Consider the following 18342-nt stretch of genomic DNA (forward strand, 5'->3'; position numbering starts at 1 on the left):
CGGCAGGATTGTGTTTTTGCTTCGGCCTGGCGACTTTGACGGCAGGACGGGCGTGGCTCGCCACCCTGAAAAAGTTTCCCCCCCATCGCCTTTGATGCTGGTCTCGAACTCTGCTGCTGGTGCTGCCTTTGACCGTTTGACCGGAGAATTGGAGCCAGTAGCTGTGATGTGAGGACGCCCCAACGGCCACGCGAGCGACTCGAGTGCTTGACTCGTTGACTGCCACCGAGCAGCTCACAGGATCCCGGCCCGCGCGAGCAAACACGTGCGCCCGCCCGCGCGCGCGCTACGGTCGCCCTCCGTGTCTGTCCGGAGTCCGGGACCGGCCTCCACGGCTCGGTGTACGATCGGCCAGGCGTCGCCGCCGCCTCGCGGGCCCGGGGCGCGCCCCCGTGCTCTGGCCCGGCCGTGAAGGCGCGACGCCGCGCGTCGCCCCAGTCGTCCTGCTCATACGCACGCTCCAGGGCTCGAGGGCGAGACACGCAACTACGCAAGCCTACGCGCTCCGGCGGCAATGTACTCATGTCGCGGTAGCGGCCCGGCGGCCGGCGCTAGCATGCTGCAGCCGCACGCACGCGTTTGGATTCTCCTTTTACGGTTAAAAATATGCTAAAGGGTCAGCATCGGCTTTGTATGGATGCGCGCTAGGATTCTAGCGCTAGTGAATAGTGCCGCTTTGACTGTTAATTACAGTGTCAAACAAAGTCAGTTTACAAAACCAACTTCAGAACCCCCGCGCTAGTGACCCTGAAGAATCTAATGAGGCCTTTGACCGCGCGATTAGAGGATGGTTACTGTAGCACCACTGTAGCAAATCATCGATTAATTACCGTCATTAGATTCGTCGCGAAAAGTTACACCCATCTCTAAAAAGATTTTGCAAATAGACTTTATTTAGTGCTTCATGCATGCGAAATTCTTTTTTCGGGATTTGTGCGCGCTAGAATCCTAGCGTTGCCAAACAAGGCCATCGTTTTGCAAGGAGCTGCAGATTTCAACCGTGTTACTGCAATTACCTGCAGTTTCCTTCTCCGGGGGGCCAGTCGGCAGCCAGTCAGCCAGCACGATTCACGATCGTCTAGGTGCAGGATTTCAGTGCATTTTGCAGTGAACGAAGCCCAGCACCACACTACCAGCCCAGCCCCTGCAGGTGCCCAACAGGTCTAGCGTCTACGACAAGCCGCCCGGAGGCCAGGACTTTCTGTCTCTGAGGGGCTGTTTGGATGGGGAGCCACAGCTCCCCACAGAGCGTGGCGGAGTGTGGCGGGCATTTTCGGCGCCACAGCCAACACGGCTCCCGCAGTTTACTGTAGTGTGGCGGAGGGCGTGCGTGGCGTGACGTGACGAAGTGTGGCTTCCATCCAAACAGCTTCTCTAATTTAGAACTGTTTGTTATCACAGGCCCTGTTTAGTTCGCAAAAAAATTTCTATAATATCTGTCACGTCGAATCTTCGGACAATCTTCGGACACATGCGTGAAACATTAAATACAGTTGACAAAAATAACTAAATGGGCTACGGTACCAAAACTCAGATTTTTTCGCGAACTAAACACGGCCACGATGCGACCGCAAAGATCTCCATGCAGGGTCTGCTGTAAATCAACGAGATGACAGATGAAATCTGAAGCGCACAGCAGGCATCGTTGAGTAGCTGTTATCGGTTCTGGAAGATGGGTTCTGGAAGATGAGAGACGTTACTGTGTCATCGGACTTAACAGGCACTGTCTAATGGACAAGTCGAGTTATAACAGGACTTGCAACGATCCCTAACAGATAACTGATTTCCAAACAAAAAACATGTCTTAGGAACAACTGAAACTACATGCATGGTTTTGCCAAGAGTTAAACAGAATGTATGGCTGCCCCCAGTTTTCAAAATTCAAATGTATGAAGTTTAGGACAAGCGAATTAGTCATCATCATATGCATAAAATGGAAGAAGTATGTACAGCAAGACAATTTAAGTCTCACCCAAAACAGCACTGTATTGAACTGAGCAAATAGCAGGGCTCAATTTCTTAGAGAAGGCCAAAATAGGCAACAGATGGTAAATCAATACATTTTCGAATACTAAATCTGAACTGATCAAATAGCAGGGCTCAATTTCTTAGAGAAGGCCAAAATAGGCAACAGATGGTAAATCAATACATTTTCGAATACTAAATCCTTATATGCATGTTGGAACAAAATTGATATCAAATGAATGATGAATCATACCTCCCCAAACTTTTGAAAATGGCAGATTTCAGACGATGGATATAGAATGAAAAAGAAAAAAGTAAACTTGAAGGGATGTGCTTTTGAATTTTAACAGTGCCACTTCCACTTATTTACCTTTAAGTTTGGTTTGGGCATTCTACCATTCCAGTTGTTTCCACTTCTCATTTCTTGCCTCCATCTTCTTGTCGCGGGCTTGTGGCTTCATTGAGCATGTACAGTTGGAGGAGTAAAGAAATGCCAGTTCCCTTGGTTCGGTGGCAATTACTAAGAAACATGCCTCAAAAGCATTATGAACTACAGGTATTGCTGCGCCAAAGTTTAAACACCACTATTGTCTTCCACCCAGTCCACACAAAACTCGAATTACTACTCTACATAACTTCATAACACCTGCTTTTTTTTAATGAAAAAGGCCAATATGTCCAACAAAGATGTTAGATTTTCATGCATAATCTCTTGAAACACCAATCCTTACATATAGCTTGGTGTATATTTTATATCTCAAGATTGACTGATCATACAATCCAAATCTTAGAACAATGATCTGAACCCCAGTCGTGATCGCTATACACACATTTCTATCAGTTCTAGTTTTAAAAGTATGTGTGCAATTTAACATTCACCAGCAGATTATGTTTGTAGAATCACTAGCACTGTCATGTAGATTCCTCAAAAACTGTGTTCTACTGATGTGTTTTGGTAGCAAAAATCAGTAGGACACCTCAAAAGACAAGAGCTTTGCAACTAGATATTATAAAGAACTAACATTAGAGACTAATAATTCTATCAACGAAAAGCTTAAAAAAACTCAATTTACCACCGTTCTCTTGGTCTGCCATCAGGAAATACAGGAACAGCTCCCCTGCCATTGGCTGAACCATCATCATTTTTCATAGTAACCTTGACTTCTTGTGTACTTGAGTCATCGTCTGCAAAGTCTGGAGGCGCGTCATCATTCTCACCAAACCAACCATCACCCCATTGGTAGTCAGCATCCGATTTGCCACCAGAAAGTTCACTGATCAAATCTTCCATATCAGAGAGTCCCTCATCTTCATCATATTCTTCGTCACTTCTTTCAGTTGACAATTGTGCTGCTCCATTGGCTCCCTCAGCTTCCCCGCTGGTCCAAGCCCCACCTCTTCTAGGAAAGCGCAGCACAGCAACGAGAGCCCTCATTTTCTCCTTAAGCAGCACCAGCTTGTTCTTCTCAACCAGCTGTGAGTCCTTGTATGCTTCGCGGAGGAAGACCGAGTCCCTATCCCCTTTGAATGATACATAAAACATGTCTGGGTGACGAATGATCATGCCCCGCAGGGATTGCGAGAACCGGAACTCCTCCCTGAAGTGCGTCAGGTGATCCACCAATGTGCGTTTCTCAACCGTTAAGCTAAGAATCTCATGAACCACTCCACAAGCATGCTTCTCCTTCTCAGCCGACCCAGACCGTAGGTGTGAGAAGTCAGCATATGGTGAAATATATGGCATTTCATTGAATTGCGCAATCCTGCGTGCCTCTCCCCGCGTCAATTTCAGCCCCTTTGGTAGCTTCACCCGGTTAAATTTCAGTGGCCTGTCAATTATCAAATTCCTCTCCTCAGCTGCCCTTGCCCGATTCTCCTCCTCCGCGAGCTCCGCCGCAGACACCGCCAGCTCGGGGTCCCAATGGGTGAGCTCCAGCCCCGGCCCTCGGTCCATCCGGACGATACGGAAGTACTGCGGGTACCTGAGGCAGATGGTGTCGCGGAACTCCGGCGGGAGGCCTAGGTCGTGCTTGAGGTGCGCGATCTTCTCGATGAGGATGCGCTTCTCCTGCGACATCATGAGGAGCTTGCGGAGCTTGGTGACGGCGAGGCCCTCGGACTCGTTCTTGAGCTGGAGCTCGTCGAGGTAGAGCCGCTCGGCGGCGGGGGTGAGGCGGAACTTGAGGGAGTAGACGCCCTCCTCGACGACCTCGAAGACACCCGGGAATTTCTTGAGGAGCGCGATGAGGCGGCGCTTGCGGGTGAGCCCGAGGTCGCGGCGGAAGCGGCCGAGGTCGCGGAGGCTCATCACGCGGTCGGGCTGAGCGACGAGGATGTTGCGGAGCTTGAGCACCAGCTTGAGCTTCTTGTCCCGCTGGATCACGTTGTCGAAGGGGATCTCCTTGCGGCGCTTCACTGCGGCCTGCGCCACCACCACCGCCGGCCGCGGGCGGAGGCGCAGCGGGAACGGCGGCGGCGCGCGCGGGTGAAGCGGGAGTGAGGCCCCGAGGAAGAGGGTCTTGGGTACCGCCGCTGCCGCCGCGGCCGGGTGGAGGGCGGCCGGCGCGGAGGGGAAGGGGAGCAGGAGCTTGGCGTCCATTTCCGCCGCGGGGGTTTGCTTGCCCGCTCGCTCGCCCTCGCCGCTCCGGGAGTGGAAGGGATAAACCCCTCTGTGCTCCCAACCCCTTGACGGGTTGGGATATTCTGGGTTCAGGACGAGCGATATTTTGGGGACAATGTACTGGGCTTGGCCCAAACATATGGGCCTATACGAGAAGAAGAAGATCCGGACTTACTTTGGCAATGGGCAATGTCATGGGCCTAGCTCGGTTACTGCTTTATCCCTTCTGTTTTTTCGGTAGCAACACAACCATGTTTACAGCTTTCAGACTTTCATTTTCTCACTAGATTGGGAAGGCATTCATCTGAACCCTGCAGATGGCAAATGACTGAACTGAACAGTATCCTGCTCTAGTGTTCAAATGAGACCTCAAGTTCCGTGCACATAATGATACCATTAGAACATGGAATTAAAATTATCATCAGAGACAGAGAGCATCCATGAGCCGGAGCCGCTGGGCTGACAACCGGATCTTGCACACAAAAATTCCATCTGTCTATATATATAACGGATGCGCCAGCGCTCTCGCCCGATCGATCGCGCGCTGGCGCCTCCGCTGCACCAGCCGGTCCGATCCGCCCCACGCGCGCGGATCGTGGCCTCATGTTATGGGACTTTACGGCACAAAGGCGAGGCCGTTTTTAATAAGCGAAACCCCCGGCCGCCGGACGCCTCTCCAGGTTCCCCAATAGCAGCTGCGCGATCGTCGCCGACGAGAACAACGGCGAAGAGAGCCGTAGGGGCACAGTTCTAGGAGCAGGAATGTATGGCGGTGGCACTGTGGCAGTACTGTACTACTATACAATGTCGCCTTCAGTCTTAGATAGCGCTAGTAGGATATGTTATCTTCTTGAGAACGGGAAACAAGCGAGTGGTCGAAGTGTAAAGCTGTGTGTGGATCGCCCATACCGCCATACCTCAAGTCCTCGACCTCACGAGGATAAGCGTAAGCGAAGTGTCAAGATACAATTCCCCAAAAAGGGGGAAGAAAAATGGGTCGAAGAAGATGCATCGCATCATCGCATGTACTTGTAGTACATCCAGGCAGAGCCGCAGAGGCAGTGTCCTTTCCCTGTTTACCCGATGCGTTTCACAGAGGGTGTGTTTAGTTCCCACTAAATTTCCAAACTTTCCATCACATCTATCACATCTCCTATCACATCGAAATATTAAATATAGCAAATAACCCATGCATGGAGTACTAAATGTAGTTAAATAAAAAAACTAATTGCATAGTTTTGATGTACGTTGCGAGACAATCTTTTGAGCTTAATTAGGTCATAGTAGAACAATATTTACCACAAACAAACAAAAAGTGCTACAGTGTGCTACAGTGACTGATGTGACTTTTTCTCCCTTTTTCACCTCATCTAAACACAGCCAGAGTAACGCGGTGGAGACGACCGACGATAAGCATCGGCGACGGCGTGGACCAGTGGGAGTACGAGAATATGGGCAATGAATAAAAATGAGGGGAGAGAAAGTTACACGGGGATTTGTGAGCAAGCAAGTTACACGGGGATTTGGGAGCAAGCAGGAGGGGGGAGTTAAGAGATCTTCCCCGTGTAACTTTTTCTCCCTTGGGGCTAGTTTGGCAGCGGGTGTTAATTAACTTAGAGAAGATAGTCCCTCATGGGAATTTCCCTGGACGACGCAAATCCCCCTCCATCCAGAGGGACGATACCCCCTGCAGAGGAGATTACCCTGCTGCCGTTTGGAAGCTGCTTAAATTCCCTGTCCGTTGGCACTTGCATGATTTGTATTCATTGGTGTATTGCAATAGAGAAGCAACAGGCATTATGGTTTTACTAGTCCACGTAAGCAATATTTTTTTTGGAGATAAACGAATACAAAATACAAAGTGTCAGATGTTATACTAATCTATGTAAGTTTAATCTATATATTATAAAGATATCATCCAAAATAACAGAATAGTTACTGTATGGTAATTGAGGTAACAAGCATATGCTATTCCATATAAGCTTAATCCATCTCGACTAGCACCAATATAGTCACGATGAGACATGGCCAAAATGATTCACACAAAACGAATCCTATATTACAAACTATTTTGACCAAATAATGAATTACAGACCATGGAGATAGTTATTAGCTAGGTAGTAGTTTCTTCCACGAAAACCAAAGAAAAATCACGTGGATGAATAAAATGGAATCGAGGTTTCTTCAAAACAAATGATGAAACTCCGTTTGACATGCTTCCGTAGGCCTTGCCACTGCATTGTCCTTCTCCAGGTGTTCCAAAGGTAATTCTGCAAACTGATAATGCAAGACATCAAAAAAATGGCATTTGACCTGTGGATCAGAAGTTGAAAGGTGTTTGACTACTAAAATACAGATGATAATAGGTGTTTGTCAATTTCAAGGAAACACACAAACACCTATTATGCATCTATTTCTACAATCAATGACAGTGCATTTTATAGCTGAAAAGGACGTATATGTATCTTCAGTTTTCATATCTCGCACTTCCCCTAAGCACTCTGCAGGTAACACAAATTGACACATGGCTCAGTTTAGCTATCCATCTTCTGTAACTATACTTATTTTTCTAGTCAGATTTGATTATACAAGTTTTAACTAAGTGCACCGAGCATATTCAAAGATACATCAGGACTTTTGGTCTTCATAAATACTAAACTTAATTAAACTGAACTGAATATGCCCAAACTGAGGTGTGCTCCAGCTCTTTCTCATCATACATGCCCAATTGAAGTGTGGGCCTGTGGGGACCAGAAAAAAAATTCATCATCCTCTTCTTCTTCTAACATGAATCAATTAACTTCCTCATCCCAAGAGTCCATGATCTAGTATATAGATAATATTACTTAGTAAAATATTTACTAACATGGTATAAGGCAGCAAGTCCCTAAAAAAATATAATGATATTTGTATGATAATTCAAACTGTACTATCAAGTGTGAACTTAAATATGATATGACAATTAAACTAAGCCCACCAGCCCTTGCTAGGGTAGTCAAGTAGAGGCCACGGTGGTTTGTGTTGCGTAGGCATTTGATGGCACTAGCACCTCTATAACAGCTAGTTTCTGGCTACGGGAACCAAATTGAAACATGCAAAGCTGACTGCCAAACAAGGGATGACTAACAGACTGTGCTATTTGAAACAAAAAGATTCTGACATTGAAGTATTGAACACTACTAACACAGAGATTGCATCCAACAGTTTAGCATGCTAATTTCGTGTTAATAAGCACAATATGCATTATCAATTATCAAAAGCTAAATCAAGATTTCAGTACCCAAAGCTACTCGATGCATTGTAATACAATCTAAAGAACATATGACTAGAAGTAGAAAGCTAATCTGAAATAATCACAGAAGCTCTGCATGTTGCCTAAGGCTTAATGGGTAGTCCAAATTCAGATTATATCAGCAACAACCTGCTGTCAAGACTGCTGGATCTGGCAATCCATCTAACATGGCAAAATAAGAGATGAAGAAACATGTGCAGGGGGCAAATTCAGATTATTTCTATGGCTCATGGAGAATAGGGTGGCTCTGGATTTCCTTGTTTTGCCTCCCAACGAGGCGAGGTCCATGGGAGAAATCCATCCGAGCCCCCAAGCACCTAGCCATGGAGGTAAGGACTAGTTTGGGAGTACAGACATGGATTTGGAGCCAAGATAGAGTTCGATTGAACTTTACCTGGAACAAGTGGCCAACCTAGAAGGGCTAGAAAGAGGAAGCGCACGCTTACTGCACCACGTCCGGGTCTTGCTCTGCTTCAACAGGATCTACAAGAAAAAGTTGTGAGGAGAGGAGAGCAGAAACCCTAGCACGGGCAGGGAGATGCGTGGTGAGGGGAGGGGAGTGGAGGGGAGGGGGAACCACCTGATGCGAACAAGGCGGTCGCTGTAGAGACGCCGGCGGAGGTGACACTGCCATGGCGAGGTCGTCGGAGGAGATCAGGCGGCGGCGGCGGCGCTCCTCCGCTCGACCTCGCGGAGTCGAGCGCGAGTCGAGAGAAGCGACTCCGCGGGACGGGGACTTCTCCCCGGAGTGTGCAGGCCGGGCGCGATTCCGCGGGGATACTGGGCTCACTCGGGCCGCAAACTCCCGTGCAGCGGGTTTCCAAATATGCATGCTGGACTCCGCGCGGAAAATTTCCGGGTGGGCTGCCGGCCCAGGGAAACGACGGGGATCCCTGCCGGGAAGTGGGCTTCCAAACTAGCCCTTGGTATGCCAAGGATCCTACTTGTATTAGTCTAAAACAAGTTTTAATGAATAGTAGGTGGGGATCTTCCCCATACCGTTCAAAAAAAATCAGGGGGGCCGGCGCCGCCCGCTCGTGGCCTCACGATTTGTTTGTCCTTATGGACGGGAGCCGGACCGAGATCGCGCGGCGGGGAATTGTTTAGAGGCCCCGGGTGGTGGCGGGCAGCGCCCCACGTCGCGGCCGGGCGCGCGGCGCCCGCGACACGGCGCGGAGCCAGCCAAGCGCAGCGGGAGCGGCCCGGCGGCACGCCGCGCGCAGCGTCGCTCTTCATCCATCCGTCCATCATCCAAGGGCTAGCTGGGCTAAAATTATCCGTCACCGGACGCGCTGCGTCTGGATTGATGGATGGAAGCATTTGAAGCACGCGATGTCCTTGCTGCCGTTGGAAAAAAAACGTGCTAGGAAAAGAGGGGGGGAAATAAGCTTGGCCGTGAACTTCTCCTTTTCTCCACGAAAATCTCCTCGAGTTCTGAAGAGAACGATTGGAAGTTCGATACGGGCTGCTCTTCCTTGGCATCATCACCGCATACGAACCTTCTGCCGTTGTCACTCGTACTGTCGTACAGTCATCGTTGCCGCTTGCACAGTCACTGGCAAAGCCATGCCATTTTCGGGTGTTGCAGCAGCCGTGCAGTACAGGGGAGGAGCTGGTTCTGGTTGGTAGGTGTACTGAAACTAGAAACCCACCTTCAATTTTGTATCTCCTCGCCTCAAAATCTCCTCTTTATTTGTTGCCCATTGGCGGATTAGAAAACCATATTTGCATGGCTGGGAGGACTCGTGCTCATCAACTCTGACGTACTCAAAGGCTTGACAACCGCAGCCTGCAAGGGGCTTGGCCAAGTTGGCCGAGCCTACGCAGAGCCGAGTCCCAATAACACATGTTCAATCCTGGGTCCATTTTGGAAACACTAATTCGCCACGTTTTTGAAGCGGGCCAGCGCTGGCTGTTGGGGCCAAAATAATCCAACTGGCGAAATTCAACTGAGAGTTGGATATTTCCAATCCAGTGTAGAATGTTTTGGATATCAAAAGCATAAAGCAGAGAGGTTCGTTGGTTCGATGTTACTGGGTGCAGTCTAGTAAAAGTTGCCACTAGAGGCCACAGGGCGCCACAGAACCAGCACCGAACAAAACAAGAGGCCAGGGTTGACAAGAAGCTGCGCGCGCGGGCCGCGAGCGCGAGCCCCCCCACCCATCCGGCGGGTGAACCGAACGGAACCGGCAAAGAGGCAGGCCAGCAGGCAAGCAGCCTCCCCAAAAGCAGAGCTCTCTCGCCTCTCGCCGCCCTCGCCGCGTCGGAAGAAAATTCGTTTCCCCATCCGCGACGACTGGCGGCTACTAGTTTAATCCCCCCGCCCCGCCCCGCCCCGCACTTCTTCCTCCTCGTCCGGCCTTCCACCGCAGCACCGCTCCCCCTTCCACACGCGCAGGCACGCTCGCCTCCTCGCTCGCTCGAGGGGTGGAAAAAGAGCAGCGCTGACGGACGGAGAGAGAGGGGGTTGCTCGGTGAGGAAAAAAAAGGAAACCTAGGCGGCTTTCCGTTTCGGGAAATTCTCGCGCCTCCCGTCGCCGCCCCTCCGCGCGCGGCGCCGGCGGCCGGGCTCCCAAGCCCCCCAGGGCCTCCGCGGCGCGCCAGCTCCCCCCCGGGTAACGTGTGGCCCTCTTTCGCCGCTGCGAATGTCGCTGTTCGGATCGGGCGAGTCCTTCTAACCCCGTGGTCCGAAAAAGCTGCAGCCAACCGCTCGCGGGATCGTCGCTCTTGGGAAGGTGGGAGGGCGGGCTTGTGGCCGCGGCTGAGGATGCGCGGCGCGGGCTCCCGCCTGCCGCGAGGTATGTCTCCCCGCCACTGAATCGTGCCTCCGATGGGTTCCCGCCGCGCCGCGTGACCTCATATTCCGAGGGGGGCTGCGGTTTTGGCAGGGTAGGTTTGGTGCGATGGAAGGGACGACGGCGGCTGAGGTGGGCGGCGCCGCCGACGGCGCGGCCGGGGATGTGCAGATTAAGGGGAGCAAGGAGAATGGGCAGCCCGCGGAGCAGCAGCAGCAGCCGTCGGGCAGCGAGGCGCTGGAGATGCCTGCCACGCCGCTCCCGCGGGACATCGACTGGTCGGAGCATTTCTCCTTTTTCACCTCGTTGGGCGGGTTTGGAGGCAGCTCGGACGGCGCGAGGGGCCTGACCAGCGTTGGCCTCTCCAATTCCGAGTCGAGGCCAGACAGCGTGACACAGCGTGGTTTGGACCATGACGCGGAGAGGGTGGAGGAGCTCACATTGGAGAATTGCATCAACATCGATGTTCAACCCGAGATTTCAGCTGGTGGAAGCTCAAGCAGTGGGGATAGGCATACTGTCATTAAGGGCCTGTGGGGTAACTTTACACGGGTGGCATGGAGAACTAGCGAGTTGGCCAGCAGGGAGAACGCAGCAGTGAGTTATGGTGACATTGCAAACCTGAGGGCTGCTGATGCTTCTAGCAGGGAAAATTTGGGGACGGACCTTGCCAACAATATGATCTCACGGAATAACGACGTCTCCGGCAGGGAGATACCCCTGAGTCGAGGTGGCAATGTGAATAATGAGTTTGTGATGCCATTTCGCAATCAGCAGCTTTTATTATCTGCAAGGCCGAATCAGGATGAACATCGGGCTGAAAGGGACAATGTTATTAGAGTAAGCAGCTTCTCCAATAGAATTCTCGGGCAGATGAGGAGTAAGACCTTAACACCTCCATCTGGGGTTGTAGTATCACCGCTTAATGGCAAATCAAAAGGTAAAGGGGTTGCTTACCAAGGTGCACGAGAGGAGAAGCAAGTGCACGCTACTGCAAGACCTAGAGACCCTTTGGACAAGATTCCGACTATTCCTACCTCAATGTATGATTCTATGACCAGAGTGGATCCGTTGCCTTTCAATACTGGTGCAAATGTTTCAAAATCTCACTGTGATGGAACTAGCCTGAGGGAACTGATTAAGCCTGGCCGGCAAACATTGAGCAAATTTGAGAAAATGCATTTGTTTAAGCAGATCCTTGATCTTGTGGATAAGTGTCATGCACAGGGTTATACTTTGCAACATTTGCGACCATCATATTTTACAATTCCACCTTCAAACCAAGTTAAGTATATTGGTTCTTATACTACACAAGATTTGCCAACATCAATCAGACAAGACGTCCCTAGAGAAGATCTTGGGAATAGAAAAAGGAGTTTTGGCCATAAAATTGAGCACCAAGAGTCTGATGGACATGGAAACTCAATGCTGAAGTATCAAAAGGTTGGTGAGCAAGGCTCAGTTGCTGTCAGGCGACCAACACAGACCTTTTGGACTGACCAAAGAGTCAACAATCAAAATGAAGATGTCAATTTTAGTTGCACTGTCAGAGAACGTTCTAAGTTTGTCGAACCATATGGCAGTTATACATCTTGTGCTCAACATTTTTCTAATTCTGGCAACCAACAACCGGCATTTGAATTGAGGAATCTAGAAGAAAGCTGGTACATAAGCCCGGAAGAGCTCAGTCAATTTAAAGGCACATTCCCATCAAACATCTACAGCCTTGGGGTTCTTCTATTTGAGGTACGTCTATATTACTTTTGTGTCATTTCTGCTGTAGTACCCATGTTGGATTCTGTAGAAGTAAAGCGATATTGTGCTACTGCAGTTTGGTGGCTGCTGGCTGGCAATAACTAATCATTTAAAATCGAATTCTTGTGTTTTTTCAGTTTCTTAAAATCTAGTATGAGCGGTTGACACATGTATATCAAGGTGTTTCTTTTTCACTTACCTTAAATCTAGTACGAGTGGTTGAACTTTTGACTCATGTATACCAAGGTGTTTCCTTCTAAATAAAAGAATATGATAGGCATTCTGCTTTTATTGGTGCATCTGCATTTGAATTGCTGAAAGCATCTTGCTATGCAGCATGCATGCACCTTATAATGGACCTTTTGTGGTTCGCAACTGTTATTGAGCCCCAAGATCATGAAGTTATGATACTCTATAATTTCCCTAATTACATGAGAATCAATAGTTCAATACCCTTGTTCTTTTTATATGCAATTAACTGTTATGTAGTCTATTACAGGATATTGCAAGTGTACTCCTACAGCATGCATGCACAAATTTAATTGCTTGCTACTTGAAACCACTTGAATTGGACTTCTCCACTTTTCGTGTGATCTTGTATTTCTGTATATTATATCTTCTTGTTTCTGACTGAAGTGTAGACCTTCAGCCTGCCAGGTTATGCATTTAATGAACTTGATATTTTTTATCTCAGCTCTTTTGCTGTTCTGAGACATGGGAGGTGCACTGTGCTGTAATGTCAAATCTCCGCCAACGCATCCTGCCTCCAAATTTTCTTTCAGAAAGTCCTAAGGAGGCTGGCTTTTGCCTTTGGTTACTGCACCCAGATCCTTGTTCGAGACCAAAAGCAAGGTGAGTTTATCCATTTCTCTCCCTCATAGCATAAACTAAGAAAATTGCTTACTGATTAGTGATTGGTTTGATATAGTTAAAGGCTAATAGCCTTCTATTTGGTGAATTTTGTAAGTTGCACTTGAGTCTAGAGCAATTATTTCTCCAATAGAATGAAAAGAAGTGCTTTGCCTCTAGGATATTTGTTTCATAATAGGTTTTATCTTATTCTTGAGCTTTGTCCATGACCCATACCATGAATATAAATGTTTAGCTTATTATGGCTATATGCCATGAAATACACGGTTAAGTTTATGTAGAAGAGTTCAACTTAGACTCTTGTTCCCAAGCCGAGGGATTACTTCTGTCATTCATCGCATGTGGAATTATGTTAGATCTGCTTAGTAGTATCCCTTTTGTTCCCCTTTTAGTTGGCGTTTCTTCTTGGCCGTCTGAAGACTGGAAATAATTATTATATGCTTGTTTGCTCCTAATAGCCAGTTTACTGTTTTCTCAGAGATATTCTTGGATGTGACTTGATAAATGAGGGTCGGGATTTGTCCTTGTTAGATCAGGCGCCAGTTTCCATAAGTGAAGATGACACTGAATCTAGTTTGCTACTTAATTTCCTTTCTCAATTGAAAGAAGAAAAGGAGATGCAGGCTGCTAAGTTATCAGCAGATCTTGGAAGCTTACAAACAGATATCGCAGAGGTTGAGAGAAGACACTCAGCAAGAATGGGATTTAGTTTAGAGGACACAGATGTACCGGCAACTTCTAGTGCTTTGTCAGGAGCTTCTGGGAGTGCCCCTCAAGGTGCGTTGCTGTCAGGTTTGCAACCATCATTGTGTAAGTCAAGCATATATGAGGAGAGGGTGATGAGGAATTTGGAGCAGCTTGAAAATGCATATTACTCCATGAGATCTACTGTGGACGCCTGTGAAACTAATGCAATCAAACGTCCAGATAATGAGGCTTTGAGGGTCCGTGAAAATTTCCATCAAATTCACAGTGATTCTGATGCGACGGATGAGCAAACGGACCGCCTTGGATGCTTTTTTGATGGTTTATGCAAATATGCTCGTCACAGTAGGTTTGAGGTACGAGGAATTTTGAAGAATGCAGATATACTTAACTCTCCGAATGTCATCTGTTCATTGAGTTTCGATAGGGATGAAGAATATTTTGCTGCTGCTGGAGTTTCAAAGAAAATAAAAATATTTGAATTCGATGCACTCCTAAATGACCATGTTGATATTCATTACCCGTTGATAGAGATGCCTAGCAAGTCCAAGCTTAGTTGTGTCTGTTGGAACAACTATATAAAGAACTACCTGGCATCAACAGACTATGATGGCACTGTTCAGGTATGTATCTAACTGTATGTTGCTATATAACTTCCAAGATATATGTTTATCTGATCGTCCATGAACAAATTGGCATTTTTTTATTCCTGCTCGTAGTTTCCCTATATTTATTCCGATGATGCCATTTATCTGGTTCAGATAAATTTGATCTCATAATGTGGTGATGCTGTTATTATCAAGTAATGCACCAAAATGCTGACTTTGGATTCAAGATACTGTCGATCTATTGAGATAGGTTTATATGTTGTGGGAAGTTGGGCACACATATGTTCTCCACAAGCCATGTACTATTTAAACCTCGCATCCTCATAGTTTTAGCTTTGGTTAGGACAATATGGTGTCTTCTGTGGCATGTCAGCATGTGCCAGATTCGTCTGTTTGAGTGCCTTCTATGTTATCAGTACTATTATGATCTGAGAGGGAGCACTCACAGATTGATTGTTAAAATAAGTGTTGTGAAGGTAATCTCGTGAGGTTTAGGCTATACTGGTCGTTGTTTGAGAAGTGCATTTTCATCTGTTGAGTTTGTTGCACCTGTTGCCCCCAAAAGCTTAAGCCTTCAGTTACACGAGGGTTGCTACTGATACTTTCAACTCTTTAGCTACATTTGCACTGTGTGAGGATGTCTCTAAACAGAAAAGAAAAAGCTAGGGGAATTGAACTATGTACAGAGAGGACTTCTTGAATGAGTAGGTTTGCCAGAAAATATAAATATGAACGTGGACCAATAACACCATTTCATATCTATGTTTCATCTTCTAGTTGCTTCATGTGAAAAGCAGCAGTTTTGTTACTGTTCATCCTTTTAACACTCAGCACTGCTTAATTGCTACCCCAAGCATGTTCAATTTCTGGGTTGCTATCTTTTCCTCTTGTTTATGATTTTCTTATGGTTTGGATGTGTCTTTGCTGTTCCCTTGATACTTTTACAAAGAGCAAAAGCTTCTCTGCTATGAGCATCAGTCTGGAGATGGTCTTTGTGTTATTCCTGAATTTCTCTTTTTTTTTATCATTTAAGTAATTATTATTTTAAAATGCAGTTATGGGATGCCGGCTCTGGTCAAGGATTCACACAGTTTACAGAGCATCGGAAAAGAGCCTGGTCTGTGAGTTTTTCAGAAGTGGACCCTACTAAGTTGGCAAGTGGTAGTGACGATTGTTGCGTGAAAGTATGGAGTATTAACCAGGCATGTTACCTTTTTCTTATCGGGACAATTTTCTTACTTTGAGTCCTTATTTTGAACATGGGTGTTATATGTTACTCATCTTCAGTATCCTGGGTTAAAAACATACTAAATAGTTGATACATAACTACATAAGGTGAGACAGAGTTATACAAGAGAAATATCAATCTCATCTAGTGCCATATTTTTGCTGTCACTTGGGTGATAACTCAAAGGTATTTTAAAGGCTGCGGTGTAAATATACTCAGAAATCTGCAGTTCGTTTATGTTGGGTTGACTGTTACCCTTACTTTTATCTTCGATAACTATTTCATACTTCATTTTTTAATATTTTTTATTTAATTTTTCTCAGAAAAATTGCATTGATACAATCAGAAATGTGGCCAATGTATGCTGTGTTCAATTCTCTCCATACTCCTCCCACATGCTAGCTTTTGGTTCAGCTGATTACAAGATATACTGTTATGATCTGAGGAACACAAGGATCCCTTGGTGTACTATTTCGGGACATGGGAAAGCTGTTAGTTATGTAAGGTTCTTGGATCCAGAAACACTTATCTCTGCATCAACGGACAACACATTGAAGATATGGGATCTTAACCGGACTAATTGCAATGGATTGTCTACAGATTCTTGTAGCCTGACACTGAATGGTCATACCAATGAGAAGGTACGCGATAACTTGTCTTCTTAAGTTTTAGTGCCGCATGTTTGTTTTCTTAAGTTAACTTGTTTGTGTAATTAATCTGAAACCAACCTTACTAATAATTGCTTGTGCAGAATTTTGTAGGGTTATCTGTTCATGATGGATACATAACATGTGGCTCCGAAACCAATGAAGTGAGTATTTTGTGTAGTGCATACACTTTCCTTGGCATTCTAACTTGTTTTAGTGAGAAGACACTGTTCCCTCCCCATCCCTCCACGAATGATTACCATGTACCAAGTCTCTCAACCTAACATGATCCTTACCTCACTAGTATGACAAATAAGTGATAGTAAGTGTTCCATTTTTCCTCTGCCCCCGTTGGAAAAAATCACCTCTACTTATGTACAGTGACAGAGCCAGGGCCCTGGCTGTCCTGGCTGCAACCTGATTCAAAGCCAAAAAGGCAATGGAAATCCTATAGAAGTTGAACAAATGTCAAAGGTTCAGATGTATCGCCACTTGATAGCCTGGGGCCTGGCACATTTCTGGTTCCAACCATGTTGCCAACTCCCTCAGCTTTATAGTGAAGAAGTGGCTATTACTGTAGATCACATAGGTGACATATTGCCAACTTGGATTGCGTAAATTGTTTGATATTTTGACTTTGCCACTGAAAAATTGCTTGTTTGGTTTTTGTCAATCGTCCTTTGGGTGGTATTTTATTTTTAAACTATAGGTTCATTTAGTGGTAGAAACAAAAATATAGAGCCTCCTTAATGGCAAATATGAAATCCTCCCATTTATTTACCGCATGTCAATTAAGCATATCCATGAATCTATAGTGGAAGTATTGCTCTTGCTCATATGTTTTTTTGGTGCGTGCAGGTATTTTCTTACTACAAAACCTTCCCTATGCCAATAACTTCTCATAAGTTTGGTTCTATTGACCCGATAACTGGACAAGTGACAAATGAAGACAACCAGCAATTTGTATCCAGTGTTTGCTGGAGAGGGAAGTCAAACATGGTAGTGGCTGCTAACTCTAGTGGCAGCATCAAAGTGCTTGAGCTTGTGTGAAAGATCCGATGAGACTATGAGAGTTCTACTGAAGGGAAAAAGGTTCTAGGGTTGCCATGCGGGCCCCTGATGCTGTTTCTCTGATGGCCATGCTTAATGAGTCCTCAATGCAGAACACAAAGCATCAATTACCCCTTCCAGCCTGGTCTTATTGTATTACCAGAGCAGAAAAGATGCAAGTGCACGTGCACCATTCAAGAAACTTAACAATGCAAGGTGTTGGTTTCGGATGCTTTGCTTGAGACTTCCCAAGCAAACTGAACTAAATTTGCAAGAGTATGACGGGCCTCAACGGAAGGCAACTGTCAGCATATGTTTTGTTGTGTTTGTATATTTGTGCGGCATTACTATTCATCATCTCGATGGCCTAAGGATCTGTACAGAATTAGGTGCCCTAGGGGCGATGAAGTATATCCGAGACAGGATGTTCTTTTGGGCTAGAGGCTGACGTGATAATACATGTACTAGATCAGTATTTCATGGTAAGTAACTCAGTTTTGATGCGCGCTGGCTGGACTATATGATGGTTAGAGCAAACAATTAGAACAAAACAGGGTTATCTTGTAGCTTGAAGAAGTTGATCGTGCAATGTGTATGTTGCAAGGAGGATGTGTCTCTGTTCATTATTGTACATATATTTAGGACTGCCTACTGAAAGGCCTTGTAACTAGATTAGAATGCTCAAAATACAGAGTCATCAGTTGAGTGTAATCAAAGTTAATGGTATTCTCAACAAGATGATGCAGATCTTTTTACCTGTATATCATTTCGTTGATGTTTTGTCTGGAACAAGTGGAGTGCTTATTT

At 46.5% G+C, this 18342-nt stretch overlaps 2 protein-coding genes and 1 long non-coding RNA gene across 5 annotated transcripts; 1 reads left to right on the top strand and 2 right to left on the bottom strand.

Annotated features, from left to right (window-relative positions):
* Positions 1–2675: 2675 nt before the first annotated feature.
* Positions 2676–4642, bottom strand: LOC120697792 (protein WHAT'S THIS FACTOR 1, chloroplastic-like). The gene has a single exon (XM_039981130.1). The coding sequence runs from the start codon at positions 4562–4564 to the stop codon at positions 3035–3037; it is 1530 nt and encodes a 509-aa protein (XP_039837064.1). The 5' UTR covers positions 4565–4642; the 3' UTR covers positions 2676–3034.
* A 1831-nt stretch (positions 4643–6473) lies between these two features.
* On the bottom strand, positions 6474–8666 carry LOC120697793. The gene is made up of 3 exons (XR_005684595.1): positions 8458–8666; positions 8272–8360; positions 6474–6862 (listed from the first exon to the last, which is right to left on the bottom strand). It is a non-coding gene; the product is annotated as an uncharacterized LOC120697793 (long non-coding RNA).
* Positions 8667–10073: 1407 nt separating this feature from the next.
* On the top strand, positions 10074–18304 carry LOC120697794 (protein SUPPRESSOR OF PHYA-105 1-like). Of its 3 annotated transcripts, XM_039981132.1 has the most exons (9): positions 10074–10492; positions 10580–10675; positions 10766–12418; positions 13122–13279; positions 13776–14625; positions 15666–15812; positions 16162–16479; positions 16590–16649; positions 17344–18304. In XM_039981132.1, the coding sequence occupies exons 3-9, from the start codon at positions 10781–10783 to the stop codon at positions 17533–17535; spliced, it is 3363 nt and encodes a 1120-aa protein (XP_039837066.1). In that variant the 5' UTR covers positions 10074–10492; positions 10580–10675; positions 10766–10780; the 3' UTR covers positions 17536–18304. The 3 variants fall into 3 exon arrangements, with proteins under 3 accessions (XP_039837066.1, XP_039837065.1, XP_039837067.1); XM_039981131.1 differs by having other exon boundaries at positions 10075–10675; XM_039981133.1 differs by having other exon boundaries at positions 10075–10492; positions 10580–12418.
* Positions 18305–18342: the final 38 nt, after the last annotated feature.

This window comes from Panicum virgatum, chromosome 3K (genome assembly GCF_016808335.1).
Source record: "Panicum virgatum strain AP13 chromosome 3K, P.virgatum_v5, whole genome shotgun sequence".
Lineage (NCBI taxonomy): Eukaryota > Viridiplantae > Streptophyta > Magnoliopsida > Poales > Poaceae > Panicum > Panicum virgatum.